Here is a 15,044-nt window from a genome sequence, read left to right on the forward strand (position 1 = left end):
CTAATGGACAATTTTGTTCATGCACAATTTTGGGTGATGGTGTGGGTGGAAGCAAGGTCAGAAAAGATTTACCAGGCCAATTAAAGGCAAGTTTGGAGAGGAGGCTCATTGAGTTGCACCTTATTGTTGTAAAATATGCATCTTAGGGAAAGGGAAAGTGAAAAGACAATACAGGTTATTAAACAGCTGGATAATGTAAATCAAAACACCAAGTTCAACTGACCACAGAACAGAAAGTGGGTTATAGTAAAAAGCCAGTGCCTTTAACAAGGTTTTAGAGGCCTCTTTGTACCTACAGTTAAAGATGATTTTACCATTCTTGCCTCCAGAGATATGAAAACAGACTCTCGGAAGCATCCAACACTTTGCCAATTAACCCTTTACAGATAAGGATCAAATAAGTGCAGGTAAATGAGAGAAGATCCCCTCTGGGACACTAATGTATCTGCTCAACACCAAAGAAAGATCTGTGAAATAACTGAGGAATCAGATCACTGTGATGAGTACATCAGCTTTGGGTATCGGAGGGTGGGACTTTGCTTCTGTGGCTTCAAGCACTGAACAACAGTCCTCAGCTGATAATCAGTCAAGGGCAGCAGAGGGGTGCAACAACTAGTGACTGGAAGAGCAGAGAGTAAACTGCATAAAAGACATCTTGGTGCCAGAGTAAACTCAATGATGAGCACGTTCAATCAATGCAGAACAGCAATGGACAAAAGTCATAGGATGTTGAACTACAAGGATCAAAAGTAGTACAAGTCAGAAGAGGTAGTGAGCAAACTTTATATTGCTCTGATCAAACTACATCTGAGCACTGCATCCAGTTCTAGTAGTCAAGTAACAAGAGACATTCAACCATTAGAGGCAGTGCAAAGAGCCACAAGGCTGATCCCCTAATGGTCAGGGGTCTGAATTGTAAGATTGGAGAGACATGGGCTTTCCAGCTTGGAAAGGAAGCACCAATGGTGATCTTACAGAGGAATACAAAATACTTTTTTGTTTCAAAAACTGCAGGAAAAGAATATGGGGACGACACAGGATCAAATAAATTTTAAAAAGGTTGTTTTCGGACTGATCAAAATTCTTCACTGTAGGTGATCAGCATACAATGATAGAGCATGGAGGTTTCCATTTGGCCCATCATTTTTGTGCTGCGTCTCTGAAAGTTATCCAATTGATCTCACTCCCCTGCTCTTTCCCCATAGCCTCCAAATTTTTATTTTCAAGTACCAATTCCTTTCTGAAAGCTACTATTGAATCTTTCACCTTTCAGGCAGCACATTCTAGATCATAACACTACTTAATACAACTCGAATTTTCACCCTGTAATTTTTTTTGCTAATTATCTTAAATCAGTGTTCGCTGATTCCTGACCCTCCTGCCAGTGGAGGGTTTCTCCCCATCTACTTGATCAAAACCCCTCATGATTTTGAACACTTCTATAAATTCTTTGCCATCTTTGCTCAAAAAGAACCCCAACTTCTCTAGTCTCGCCACATAACTGAAGTCTAAGTTCCACGTCCCTGGTGCCACTCTGATAAACGTGCAAATAAATGAGCGAAATAAAGTCCCCTGTGCAACACAGGAGGCAGAACTCTAGAATCACTGCTGCAACAGACCAGCGTCAAGTACATGGAATGCCTAGGGTGGAGAGGGTGTGCCAAACGTGGTCAGACATCCACTGACTGCATCCAGATGGTCACCAGCTGTCCGGACGGAGATGAAAGCACCGAGATGGCTCACAGGATGATCAAAGGAGGCAATTCTGACAGTAACGGCATCATAACAGCTATAAGCTGCAAACTTGTACATAGTTGGACTGGAGTTTGTCATTCAGTAGGAGACAGCGGCCTGCATGTGCGAAGAATCATACTGTTCCTTCACCCCAAATGCTAACAACTTCAACTAACTAGACCAGCATACCACAGCTGGTAGCTTAGCAACAAGAGTAAATATTCAAGTCCTTCATTAGTGAGCACCAAAACACATCAGCATAGTCAAGAAAAAAAATCTGGAAGTTAAAAACTTGCATCAGTAAGTCACCATGAAACAAACAGTCATGGTGTCATAAAAACTTCAAGTGGCTCATGAACATCCTTTTGGCAAGGAAACCAGTCATCCTTACCCAGTTTGGCCTATGTGACTCCAGTCTTACCAACGCAGGTGACTCTTCTTGCTGAAGTGGCCTATCAAGCCATTCTATTGCATCAAAACATTACATAGAAAAGCCCACCACTATCATCTTAGTGCAAATCGACATGGGCAATAAAAGCCAGTCTTGCCATCAACATTCACAAGCAGAGAATTTTTTTTTGAAAATCCTCCCTTCGCTGAGCAAATAATTCAAGAATGGGACCAGCACAATGTGCAATGAATGAAACCAGACTGCCAGAGGTTGGAACATCCTCCCTAGTTAGGTTTGCCATGTCCACTGAAGAGTCACACATCACTGGCATGGATTTTTACAACCCACAAACTTGTAGCAATGCCCATTGAAGGGTATAAATGGTTACTGATAGAAATGCAAGTCCCACCATTTTGCACTCAGTGCCCAAGAACTAATGACCAGCATTATAACGAAGAGATCTACAGCAATCAAACTAAAAAAGGTCATGAACAGTTTCAAGTAGCGAGGGAATAAATTGTCACAACAGCATTCACAAGAGGAATAGCAACGGAATTTTCTCAACAAATGCTTGGCAAATGTACCAGTCAGTACAAAGCAATTTTTTTGCCAATTGGACAAGTACAAGATACTGTGGTTGTTCACTCAAAGTGGCGGCATCTTAACTGGGTCATAGTTCAGCAATGATTATATAATATCAGGAGGTTAAAGCATGACTCAAACATTTGAGCCAACATCATGGATTTATGGACAAAATTTGGAGATTTTAATCCCGAAAACCCCACGCAACAGAAACGGAATTTAACTTGATCATAAATCACTGGCCTTAAACATAAAGTGGATCCCAAATTGTTGCTCAGTCAGCCTCACTGATTTACAGCAGCACTGAAACCAACTCAGCAATCTGACGTCAAGCAGATGAAATGGAGGGGAAATCTGGAAAACAGAACCATAGATCAGCAGTGGGAAGCATTTAAACTGGAGACAAAGGTTCATGTTGAGCATATTTCAAGGAGAAAAGGGTCTTGAAAAGGTTTTCTGAGAGCAAGAAGCTGGTCAGGGCAGAGAGTAGGGCCACAGGAATGATGCAGTCAAATCTATGAGTGTGAGAGAGAGATTGGCTGAGATATTAGACATTACCTCAGCTTCCATAGAGCAGACAATGGGCAATCCAGATTATTAGAGTGCAACAGGAGAGAAAGACAGAAAAAAGGGAAGTGACAGATGGGAATGGATTAATTGCCAATGACCTTGACTACCAAAGTAAACAAGGACAGGCAATGCAAGGAGATCATGGATGTGAGCACATTTCTCCAAGCATCTCTACTTAGACATTGTTTCTGCGGGAAAACACCTTCGACCACCGATCCATCAGGCAGTGGTCTGCACGGAACGTCCTCAAGGCCCTACGGGAAAAGGAGATGGGTGATCCTGTCGGATGGTTCCCCGAGCAGACCGCCAAAGTCATTTGGCGGAATGCCTCATCACCAGAACTTTCAAACAAGCACCAAGATGTAGCTTGGCTGGTGGTGAAAAGGGCCCTCCCAGTCAGATCCTTCATGCACGCCCGAAGTCTCGCCCCCTCCGCGCAATGCCCCCGCGGTGGCTGTGGTGGGGAAGAGACGGTCGCCCACCTCCTCCTGGAATGTGTCTTTGCACAGCAGGTGTGGAAAGAGATGCAGTGATTTTTGTCGAGGTTCATCCCAAGCAGCTCTAACACAGGAGTCTGTGCTCTACGGGCTATTCCCAGGGACGCTCACAGAGACAAACATCAACTGCTGCTGGAGGACTATCAATTCGGTGAAAGACGCCCTTTGGTCTGCCCAAAACTTGCTGGTCTTCCAGCGCAAAGAGTTGTCCACCGCCGAATGTTGCAGACTGGCACATTCCAAGGTCCAGGACTACGTGCTGAGGGACGCACTAAAGCTTGGGGCAGCCGCAGCAAAGGCTCAATGGGGGAAAGACCACAGTGTAAGGTCCCCCCACCAAGCTGAACTGAGGGGCTGGATCCATGGGAAACCTCTCGAACTGTATCGGGAAAATTTTGTGTGCTGTAAATGTAAAAATGTATCTGGCACAACAATGAAATGGAAGGGTTGTGAGGCAACTCATGATTGTATTGAAGGAAACTGCTCACCCTTGCACGGTTTGTATTTTTTGACGATGCTGTTTTAAACTGTTTGGGAATGTAATTTTTACAGATTTTTATGAATAAAGTATATTTTGGAAATTTAAAAAAAAAATCTCTACTTCGACATTAGTTTTGTCCTGTCTGGTTGAAGTTCACTTGTGCTAGGAACTGTATCTTACATTGGAGAAAATTAAGGACGGGTTTCAAAGCACATTTCTTTTCAGCATGTTGGCTGAAGTAGTAAATACTTTTACTAATATTGCAAGCCTCAGGACATGCTTCAGTGCTTTACAGCCAATTAAGTACTTTTGAAGCGTAGTCACTGTTGAGATTTACAGCAACCAATTTGTACACAAAGCTCCCACAAACAACGTGATCAATGACATATAAATCTGTTCTTCCCACTTTCCTAAAACAGAAGAGACGTCCTGATCAGTGTCATCATTCTCACATGCGTCAAAAAGTTTGTGGGTTCAAGCCCCTCTCCAAAGACTTAAGCACATGGTTCAGGTTGTTACATCAGTGTTGTACTGTGGGAGCACTGCACTGGTTGGAGGTGCCGTCTTTCAGATGAGACATTAAATCGATTCCCCATCTCCCCTCAGATGGATACAAAAGACCCCATAGCACTATTCAAAAAGAGTGGTAAAGGATCTTTCTCCAGGCTTCTGGCCAATATTTATCCCTCAACTAACATCACACACAAGTCATCTGATCACTGATTTGCTCAGTAACGCGTCGCGTGCAAATTCAGCTCAAATTTGCCTGCAAAACACTCCAATCCATCCTCCATTAATACACTTTCTCCGAGATGAACATGCCTGAAAGCTGCAAATGTTTGCCATTAGTGGAGTGTGTGGAATTTGCACCTGATCTTCAACGTGTCCAAGATGAACAGTGAATTCTACAGCACCAGGTGCCAAAACAGACAACCACTTAGAGTAGAATGATATGGAAAAATCACAGAAGGTTATTTAGCTCAGCTAGTCAGTGTGGGTGCTTATTCTCCACAAGGGCAGTACCCCAACTCCATGTACCTACTCTGTTCCTTTAATCCCCTTTTCTTTCATTCAATCACTGGTCTAACTTGTCCTTCAATGTTCACATGACCTCTGCTTCCCAAGTCCTTCAAGTGTCCTCCTGTATTATACACAACCTTGCTGGAACAGGCTCAAAGGGTTGAATAGTTCCCAGATACCATGTCACTACTCCTAAAAGTCAACGGTTGGATATATTGTATCAAAGAGTTGGATGAAACTGCAATCTTCCGCTCAAGGTGTGAGCAGAGTTGCAATTCAATTCCAAGACACAGAATAATAAAACAAAATTCAGCATCTAGCACTGCAGGATTTAGTTTAAAAACACAAAGCAGCCCAAATTTCATTATGTAGCCCAGGATATTTTGCAGCTGAGGTACCGATTATATATTAAACAAAGTCAAGGCAGCTGCAGTTAATCGCTGCTCAGAGATTTTCCTGCAGTCTCAGTCCCAGTGTGACAGCTGCAGATTCCACACTCCAGCCAAGGCTGCATTCTGATGCAATGACAGACACTTGCAGGTTTGGGGCATTCCCTCCGCCCCAAGCACTTTATACCAACTCTCCTGTAGGGCTCGGAGACAGGGTTAGAGCAGCTCCCCGAACCCCATTGCTTGACCGGTTTAAGAGGCCGCAATGGTCAGACCCAAGGTGTTTTCCAACTTGAAAAGCAGTCACAGAGTCAGTATCTCCTCACCGCTGGATGCTGAGCTCTGCACTGGGAATGGTTTTAACGAGCATTGTTAGAGGTTTGTGATGAGATACATCGCGGCATCTCGCCACAAAGTAAAATGGTACAATGTTTAATTTTAAATTCTTGGAGAAAAAAAAAGGAGGGGGAGGGGGGGGAAGAGGGACACCTCCCTTCGCTGCGTGGCCAACACGCCCATGATTGCAGCTCCCCGCCTCTGCTCGATTTAACGATTGCAGTTAAACAACCTCTCCCCCACCTCCAATATTTTTACAACTCAGAACAAAAGTGATCAAAGAAAATTTAAAAAAAAATACTTTTTAAAATGCCCATGATTTTCCTCTTGGCTATTGCACGCAGCAAGCATACAGGAGATGAAGTCATTCTTGCGAGATTCTAGGATATTCTGGGAGGGGATGATGATTTGACAGGTGTAAGAAAAAGTCAACAAATTTAAACATAATCCTTAATGACAAACACTAAGCATCTCCCAGACTGACCAGTGCTTTCCCCCCAGCTTGTGTTCCCAATATCCCAGCATTTGCAGTTTAATCTCTAAATTCAATCGTCCTGTGTAATAGAATGCAGCATTATTTCACCTCCAGTTTCTATTTTATTCACACTCTGTAATGAACAAATTACTGATCACAAAGGAGCAGCACGTCTTAAAAAAAAACCCAAGCAAACTGACCTAGCCACACCCTTCCCATTGAACCTTCCCAGAACAATGCCAGAGAGAAGACAGCCTAATAAAGAGACAAATGTTAAAAAGTTAATTCGTTTTTCTAAAAAAAAACACACAAACGACCATACCTGTGGCTGCTATTGTACCTGGCATTTCTCCAGTGCTTTATTGTTCCAAGTGTGAAAGAGAGCAGGCTGTATATTACGGAAAGAGCACAGCTGACTGCTAAGCACTCAGGTTAACGTTATTTAGCCCAGTTAATTTTTACCAATCGATTCGTGCTCCCTCACTATCCCCAGTCTGGGTGCCGAAGTGAGGCAAACTGAATGCACATTTGGACAGTCTCCTGCAGGGCGATGGATGTGCTTCCCCTCCCCTCCCAGCTGTCGACTGGCTGACTGCTCTAATGAGAGCGAGAGAGAGAAATCTCAGGGGGGATTCGAACCACATTCCTGCATCTTTGGCAAATGCAAAAAGTGTGGGGGGGGAGAGAAAGAGAAGAGAGAAAGACAGCTAATCATGTGATCTCTTTAGTGAGCTTTTTCCAGAATGATCAGCCCAATCACAAGACACCAGCTGTTCAAAGTCTACATGCATGGAGCAAAAACTCAGCCTCTCCCTCAAGACACTTGCCAGAAAAGAAAATTCCTAGCATTTTGCTCTCGAGACAATTACACAAAACTGAAGTGTGCAAGTCAGTCAGAAATGGACTCAATATTTCTCACATTTTATTGGTGAATTTTCCTTCCTCCTGGAAGCAAGAGATCCACAAAACTAACCCCACATCCCTGTTCCTTACCAGAGTGTCCATTTTGCACATGAACCCCACCCACTCTGAAGAACAGAGACCATGGTTTAGTCTTTCCTATTCCCCATCCGAGAGCACAGAGGCCACATGAAGCATCCATCTTCCTGCACAGCCCCAACCCTTCGCCTCACTGGCAGACATTGCCTCGGCGACTCACTGGATAAATGTGCCAAGCCCTCAGGGTAGGCGGAGCTGTAGAACTAGTTGGAGGTTCTCTGAGGCCAGTGAGTGCATTCGGATTCTCAGCATCACACCTCAGGAAGGTTATTTTGGCCTCGGAGATCATGCTGTTCAGATTCACCAGAATGAAACCAGGGCTAACAGAGTTAAATTATGAGGGCAGGTTCCATATACTAGGTATTTTTATTTCCTTGACTTTAGAAGGTTAATGGATGATAGTGGCTTAAAATAAGTAAATGGAGTTAATGGGTGGAGAGAGAGAAATTATTTCCTCTGGAAGATTCCAGGACCTTCAAAGTTAGAGCCAAGCCATTCAGGGACCTCGTCAGACCTTGTCCACACAAAGATATTGGAAATCTGGAGCTCTCTTCCCCCAAAAAGCCATTTGAGCTAGGCAGTCGAGTGAAAATTTCAAAATTGAGAATGAAATCTTTTTGTTAGGTTACGGGTATTGAGGGTTACAGGACCCAGGTTGCAAATGGGTTTAAAAAGTACAGATCAGTCATGATCTAACTGAATGGCAGAGCAGGCTCAAAGGCCTGACTGGCCTAATCCTGATGTTTAAGTCAGCCTACTGCTGTCACCTCGACTTGCTAAAGTAGGTCAACCTCCAAGCAGCTGAAAGCACCACAAATCCCACCCCCCACCCTGTCCTGGGACTTGACAATCAGCCTTCAGATCATCTGTGACTCACCAAAGAAGCAGAGCAACCCAAGGGGGGCAACATCAAGCACAGAAGACACACAAACAGCTTATCTTCCAAGAACCATGGCTCATGGAATGTATTAACTGAAGCAAAGAAAAAGGACACCAGCACAGTTATTTGTCCCTGCTCACCTGTCGGTTGATTCACAGTATGGCGACCCCATCCTCCCACATTGTGGTCTTGTGGAGAAGTCCCAGCTTTGGTTTACCCCCGCCCCCCCCGTTACATTGAATGTACAGCCCAGAAACAGGCCATTCGGCCCAATGGGTACATGCTACAGTTCATGATCCACACATTTCCCCTCCCACCCTACGCCACCTAGACAAAGCAACATTTGAAAAGCATAGCTGAGCAGAGGCACCTTGCTGCCCATATACACAAATACCTAAAAAGGTAGCAGGGCAAGTCGATAAGGTGGTTTTAAAAATAAATATAGTTACTTGGGTTTAATAAAGAGGAATAGAATATAAAAGCAAAAGAGATGTGCGAGAACTTCATAAATCATTGGTTAGACACAAGAACTAGGAGCAGGAGTAGGCAATTCAGCCCCTCGGGTCTGCTCCACCATTCAGTACGATCATGGCTGATCTCATCTCGGCCTCAACCCCACTTTCCTGCCCATTCTCCATAACCCTTCAACCCATTACTAATTAAAAATCTGTCTATCTCCTCCTTAAATTTACTCAATGTCCCAGCATCCACCACGCTCTCAGGGAGTGAATTCCACAGGCTCACGACCCTTGAGAAGTAATTTCTCCTCACCTCAGATTTAAATCTGCTACCCTTTATCCAGCATTGTGGACAACTGACCACCACACTCAAGATGTAAAGGCCTTCAAAAAAGGTACAGAGGAGGTTTACCAAGATGTTAGCAGGGATAGTGGACTTCAGTTATGAGAAGTTGGAAAAGTTAGGAATGTTCTCGGAACAGAAGATTAAGAGATGACCTAATATGATGAGAGGTTTTGATATAGAGTAGATAAACATTATTCCCCCTAGCGAGTGGGTCAGTAACCAAAGGTCATAGATTTTAAAATCATTGGCTAGAGATCTAGAGGGGAGATGGGAAACTTTTTTCATTGAGTTCTTGGAAGCTGGAACTCTTCCTGAATGTATCCTATTCTATTATCCCTCATGTGTTATCTAGCCTTCCCTTAAATGTATCTAAGCTATTCACCTCCACTACTCCTGTGGTAGAGTGTTCCATATTTTTAACTACTTCCTGAATAAAGATGTTTCTCTTGAATTCCCAATTGGATTTATGACTGCTAGTTTTACTCTTCCCCACAAGTAGAAACATCTCTACATTTACCTCATCAAACCCTTTACTAAAAACTTAAAGCCCGCCATTAGGTCACCTCTCAAGCTCTTTTCTAGAGAAAAAAGCTCCAGCTTATTCAATCTTTCCTGTTACTTGTAGCCCCTCAGTTCTGGATCATCCTTGTAAATTATTTTTGTGCTTTCAATGCCTCCACATTATGAGCCCAGAACTATGCAGAGTACTCCCATGTGTGGTCGAACCAAAGTTCCATACAGGGTTTAACAACTGATGTCGATTCAATTCCTTTATAAGTGAACCCCAGTGCTTTTTTTTTTTAATGGCCTCATTAACCTGTGTCACTAATTTGTGTATCTGTATCTTTGAATCACTTTGCTCCTCAACCCCATTTAGAGGCTTATTTTTCAAAATGCACTACCTCACACTTATCTACATTAGAATTAATTTGCCAATTACACACTTTCTGCAAGTTTATTAATGTCATCTCGTTCTTGTCACCATCTTCCTCAGTATTAACTATACGATGTAACTATACAATTAACACACCTTATGTTGTCGACACATTTTGAAATTTGTACTTCTGATTTCAGAGCCCAGATGGTTTCTGTAAATGAAGTGATCCCAACACCGATCATTGTGGCTCACTTCCAACCTTTTGCCAAAGTATACATCCTGAACCCCTACTCTTGTTTTATAGCCAGCTTGCTATCCATTCTGCCACTTGTCCCGACTCCACATATGGAGTAAATATGCCAGTATCTTTCTTTTTTAAAACACTGATTTTCATCTGTCTATAGTTCCCTGACCTTGTTCTATCTCCCTTTTTAAACACAGGAATCACATTAGCTGTGTTAGTCCTCCAGCGTTATTCCCTTTCCTAGTTAATTTTTAAATATATTAATAGTGTTTCTGCCACCTCTTCCCCAACTTTTATTGTGCACTGTTGCAATCCATCCAGACCAGGGGCTTTAGCCTCTAAGTTTGATTAGTTTATTATCTCTTCCCCCTCCATCTTAAATGTAGTTGTATCTTCTAATGTCATGTCCACCCCGTTAGTCTCCCTGATAAAAACTGAAGCTAAGTAATTACAATATTACTGCATTTCGCAGTCAGTACCTAGTACCCGAGAGTTTATCTTGTGCATCTTTTAATGGCCCTATTCCTATCCTGGTTTTGCTTTTGTTATTTATTGCCTGTAGAATACTTTTGAAAAAGTAAATATTCCTCTGATTTAATTTCATAGGGTCCTCTTTGCTTTCTTAATTGTTTTTTGAACTTTCCTATCCTCTTTATTCTGAATATATGCCTTTTTCTTCCGTTTCAATTTTATCCATGACGTCTTTCTTTCATCCATGGGGTTTCACTATTGGTTAGTTGCTTTTTGTTATTTAACAGAATATTCCTCTATTAGTTACCACCCCCCCCACCCACCGACTGTTCTACATCTTTGTCAAAATCCAATTAACCTTCCCAGTTCCATTCTCATCCCCACAAGACTAGCTTTTTCCAATTTATTACCTTGATCTTTGTCTTACTTATATCGTTCTCTATTTTAAACCTTATGTTATGATCGTTATTGCCTAGATGTTCCCCTTTGTTTACTTCTCCGAGCTGCTCTGGTTCATTTCCCATTACTAGATCCAGTGATTGCTTTCTTGTTGGGTTTCTCGTATATTGGGCATGAAAGTCATCCTGAAGGAATTGTAAAAATGCTATCTCCTGTCCCTACTTCTTGTCGCCAGCTTATTTTAGGGTAGTTAAAATCTGCCATTCTATGTTTTTTACTAATTTATTTCTTCCATTATTGGGTGTTCTTCAGACCACTGCTCCTACAGGAGTGGAGGAAAGCAGTCCCGAGCGGCTATCCATTTACTGATGTGGGTGTACACGATACCTCTGCCACAGGCCCCAACTCAGTTACTTAAATAAACAAACATGAAATACTAATCCAGCATGACACAAGTTTCTGTACACCTTTAGTCAATCAAAAACAATGCAGGGGGGAAAAAGACCTTGCATTTATAGAATGCCTTTCACAACCTCAGGACGTCCCAAAGCACTTCACAGTCAATGAAGTACTTTTGAAGCGTAGTCATTGTTGCAACATAGGAAATGCAACCGCCAATTGCACAGCAAGGTGCCGCAAACAACAATGGGATAATGAGGAGGTCATCTGTTAGTGTGATGTTGGTTGGAGGATTAATATTGCAAAACCAGCCCCACCGCTTCAGGGATTAATATTGGCCAGGACACCGGAAGAAATCCCCTACTCTTCAAATAGTGCCACGGGTATCTTTTACAACCACCTGAGGGGGCAGACGGCACCTTGGTTTAATGTCTCATCAGAAAGACAGGAACGCTCCCCTATTGCACTGAAGGATCAACCGAGATTTTGTGCTCATGTCTCTGGAGTGAGCCTTCTCATCGGAGTCATAGGTCATGGATTCAAGTCCATCAACTGAACCAAGGTGGACACTAGAAGGACTAATGAGCACATAACCTAATATTTAGCATAATTATTTGCCACGTGTCCACTCCTGAAATAGATTTCTTCAATTCTATTCAAGGTACAGTCACATTTCCAAACACATCACCCAAAACCCACCCCATCACACTTACTGGGCCCACTGGTTCACAACGACTGAAGCTGTGGTGCAAGTTTCACTGGCTGCAACCATTAAGTAAAGCTACCGGCACTCGGCAACACAACAGCTGACCCAACCTCCAGCAAACCTAGATGTGTTTCCTTAGTGACTACAGTCTCCTGCACGACTCGACATAACTGGAGACCATTGTCACCATCACATGTTTCAGTGCAATAGAAAACCAGTTTTCAAGATTATAGAGAGTTCATTACATGGAATCTGAATCCGTTCTGAAAGTCACATTCCATGATTCAGTCTGCTAAGCGTGAACACAAACCGGTAGACTCAATGACCACCAGACTGAAATGTAAGGCTGCCAGCCAAAATACACACACACACACACATACATACAAAGAAAATAGTCTACTCTTCTGAAAAGCAGGCAAATTAACGCTAGGGTATAGTCAGCAAACACAAATACAAAAATAGTCCAAACATTTGGCAATTTTTTGTTCAAAATGAAGAATGACCAAGAATTGTTTCCTAAATACTGAGATCTAGGTTTCCCCCCCCAAAGGTGAAGTTTGTTTTTCTGTAAACCGAAACATCCTAGTTTTTTTTAAAAAATGAATTATTTGGGCTCAAGGATGAGATGCAAGTTTCAGCAAGTGTCTTCCCACTTCAAGTACCCAGTGTCAGCATCAAATGCTCCAGGGAAGATTCAGCATGCGTTAGATACAGAGTAGAGTTTCCTCTATACTGTATCAATATGCCACTGACCTAAAACGATAGTTGCCTCCTCCACCAGTATTGCATTTCCACCCCTTTCCACACACTACTCCCCACCCCTTACCACCCACCAACATTAAACCCAGTCATAGATATCGCCAGTCAGTGCCAGTTTTATGTTGTGGAGCCCATGCTCACACAGAACTGGATCTATACCACCCCACTCGTTTTACACACAACCCTCACAGCCATGAGACATGGGAGACTTTCATCCAGTTTGAGATGAATTTGACTCCAGTACCCAGAGGTGAAAGGTCTCACCGAGCTACCTTTAAATTTTCCATTATGGGATCTTTCACCACCTCCCCCAAAACACAACCCAACTTGCTCACCTTCTCCAGGAATGACCTCCTCCTGGAGCCCATTTAGCTGCTCCGATTTTCCATCGAGTGCCTCTTGGTCCTCAGATTTTGCATGGATTCCTGAAATCTGGCCATTCTTCTGAACAGACTGTTGAAACAGGGGCAGTTCATTTTAGTTTAGCACATTAAATGCACACAAACTTTCTCTCTCCACCCCATCCCCACCTTTAATTCCTTCAATCCTTCCTACTTGGGCCTGTTTCTGGCTGGGGTGGAGATCACCTCATACAAAATGGTACAAGTATGAGGGGGAGAATGGTCGCCCAGACTAGTTTCAAGCACCCAAAAACAGGTCGGAGTGTAAGTTCCCACATTCCTCCCCACAAATTGACTGGTTTTTGAATCTGGTGTTTTGCCTCTCCCAGATCACATGGTTTCAAGTCGGGGTGGGGAGGGGGATCCATATATGTACAAGGTATCACAATTGTGATGGGCGGACCGCAGCCTCACAGCTCCAGCGACCCAGGTTCGGTTCTGGGTACTGCCTGTGCAGCGTTTGCAAGTTTCAAGGTCAATTTGTGACCGCGTGGGTTTCCGCTGGGCGCTCTGGTTTCCTCCCACATGCCAAAGACTTGCAGGTTGATAGGTAAATTGGCCATTGTAAAAAAAATTGCCCCTAGTGTAGGTAGGTGGTAGGAGAATTGAGGGAAGGTGGGGATGAGAGAGGGAAAATGGGATTAATGTAGGATTAGAATAAATGGGTGGTTGATGGTCGGCACGGACTCGGTGGGCCGAAGGGCCTGTTTCGTGCTGTATCTCTCTATGACGAATTGTGGGGCACAGGCTAGATGAAATAGATGGTCTCTTCCTGCTGTCACTGTGTTCATATTCATAAAGAAATGCACAGAACAAATCAAAGGTCATTAACACAGTTAAGTTCAGATTCTACATTTCCAAGACTCTCTGGCCCTTTTATACCCACGTGCATTTAAGTCTGAATCTAGGGAGCACAGTATCTCAACAGTGGGGGTTTTGATAAAGTAAAAATGAGAAATGGTTTTTCACTGGCAGGAGGGTCAGTAACCAGAGGACACAGATTTCAAGATAATTAAAGAACCAGAGGGGAGATAGAGATTTTTTTTTTTTGCAGCACGTGATGATCTGGATTGCACTGCCTGAAAGGATGATGGAAGCAGATTTAATGGTAACTTTCAAAAAAAGGAATGGGATAGATGCTTAAAAATAAAAATGTTTCAGGGAAGAAAGTGATCATGGGGCAGTGTTAAATTAGGAGGACAGATGGAATAAACTTGGCTTTTATTGCCTTGCGTATAGAAGATTACAGGAGGTTGATCTGATCCAAGTGTTTAAGATGTTAAAAAGGATTTATTTGATAGGAGATAGAAAATCTATTTCCTCTGATGTGAAAATCAGGAATGAGGGAACATCTCAAAATTAGAAGGGAAAATCAGGAAATACCTTTTCACACAAAAGGTGTGTGGAAACCTGAACCTCTCTTCACCAAAAGGTTGTGGAATTTTAGTTGGGTTAGGGTATCTAGAAATCCAGAGTTGAAAGGTAGCTAAAAGGAGTTGAGGTGCAGATTGGCCATGATCTAAAATGAATGGTGGAACAGGTTTGAGGGGCTGAACAGCATGTTGCTGTTGTGTTTCCAGACAGTGGGGAGTGGAATTAATTGGATAGTTCTTTTAAAGAGACAGCTCCA

At 43.0% G+C, this 15,044-nt stretch overlaps 1 protein-coding gene across 4 annotated transcripts in view; it reads right to left on the bottom strand.

Moving 5' to 3' along the window:
* akap12b (A kinase (PRKA) anchor protein 12b) overlaps nt 1-15,044 on the bottom strand; it is a 96,525-nt gene that overhangs the window by 24,380 nt on the left and 57,101 nt on the right. For 3 of the 4 annotated variants that reach the window (XM_068044462.1, XM_068044461.1, XM_068044466.1), the window contains exon 2: nt 13,349-13,466. In XM_068044462.1, coding sequence (XP_067900563.1) covers nt 13,349-13,466 — 118 coding nt within the window. Of the gene's footprint in view, nt 1-6,797; nt 7,148-13,348; nt 13,467-15,044 lie in introns of those variants that run through there. The other variant, XM_068044463.1, reaches the window with a different exon arrangement.

The sequence above is a fragment of the Heterodontus francisci genome, chromosome 13, assembly GCF_036365525.1.
Source record: "Heterodontus francisci isolate sHetFra1 chromosome 13, sHetFra1.hap1, whole genome shotgun sequence".
Taxonomy (NCBI): Eukaryota; Metazoa; Chordata; class Chondrichthyes; order Heterodontiformes; family Heterodontidae; genus Heterodontus; species Heterodontus francisci.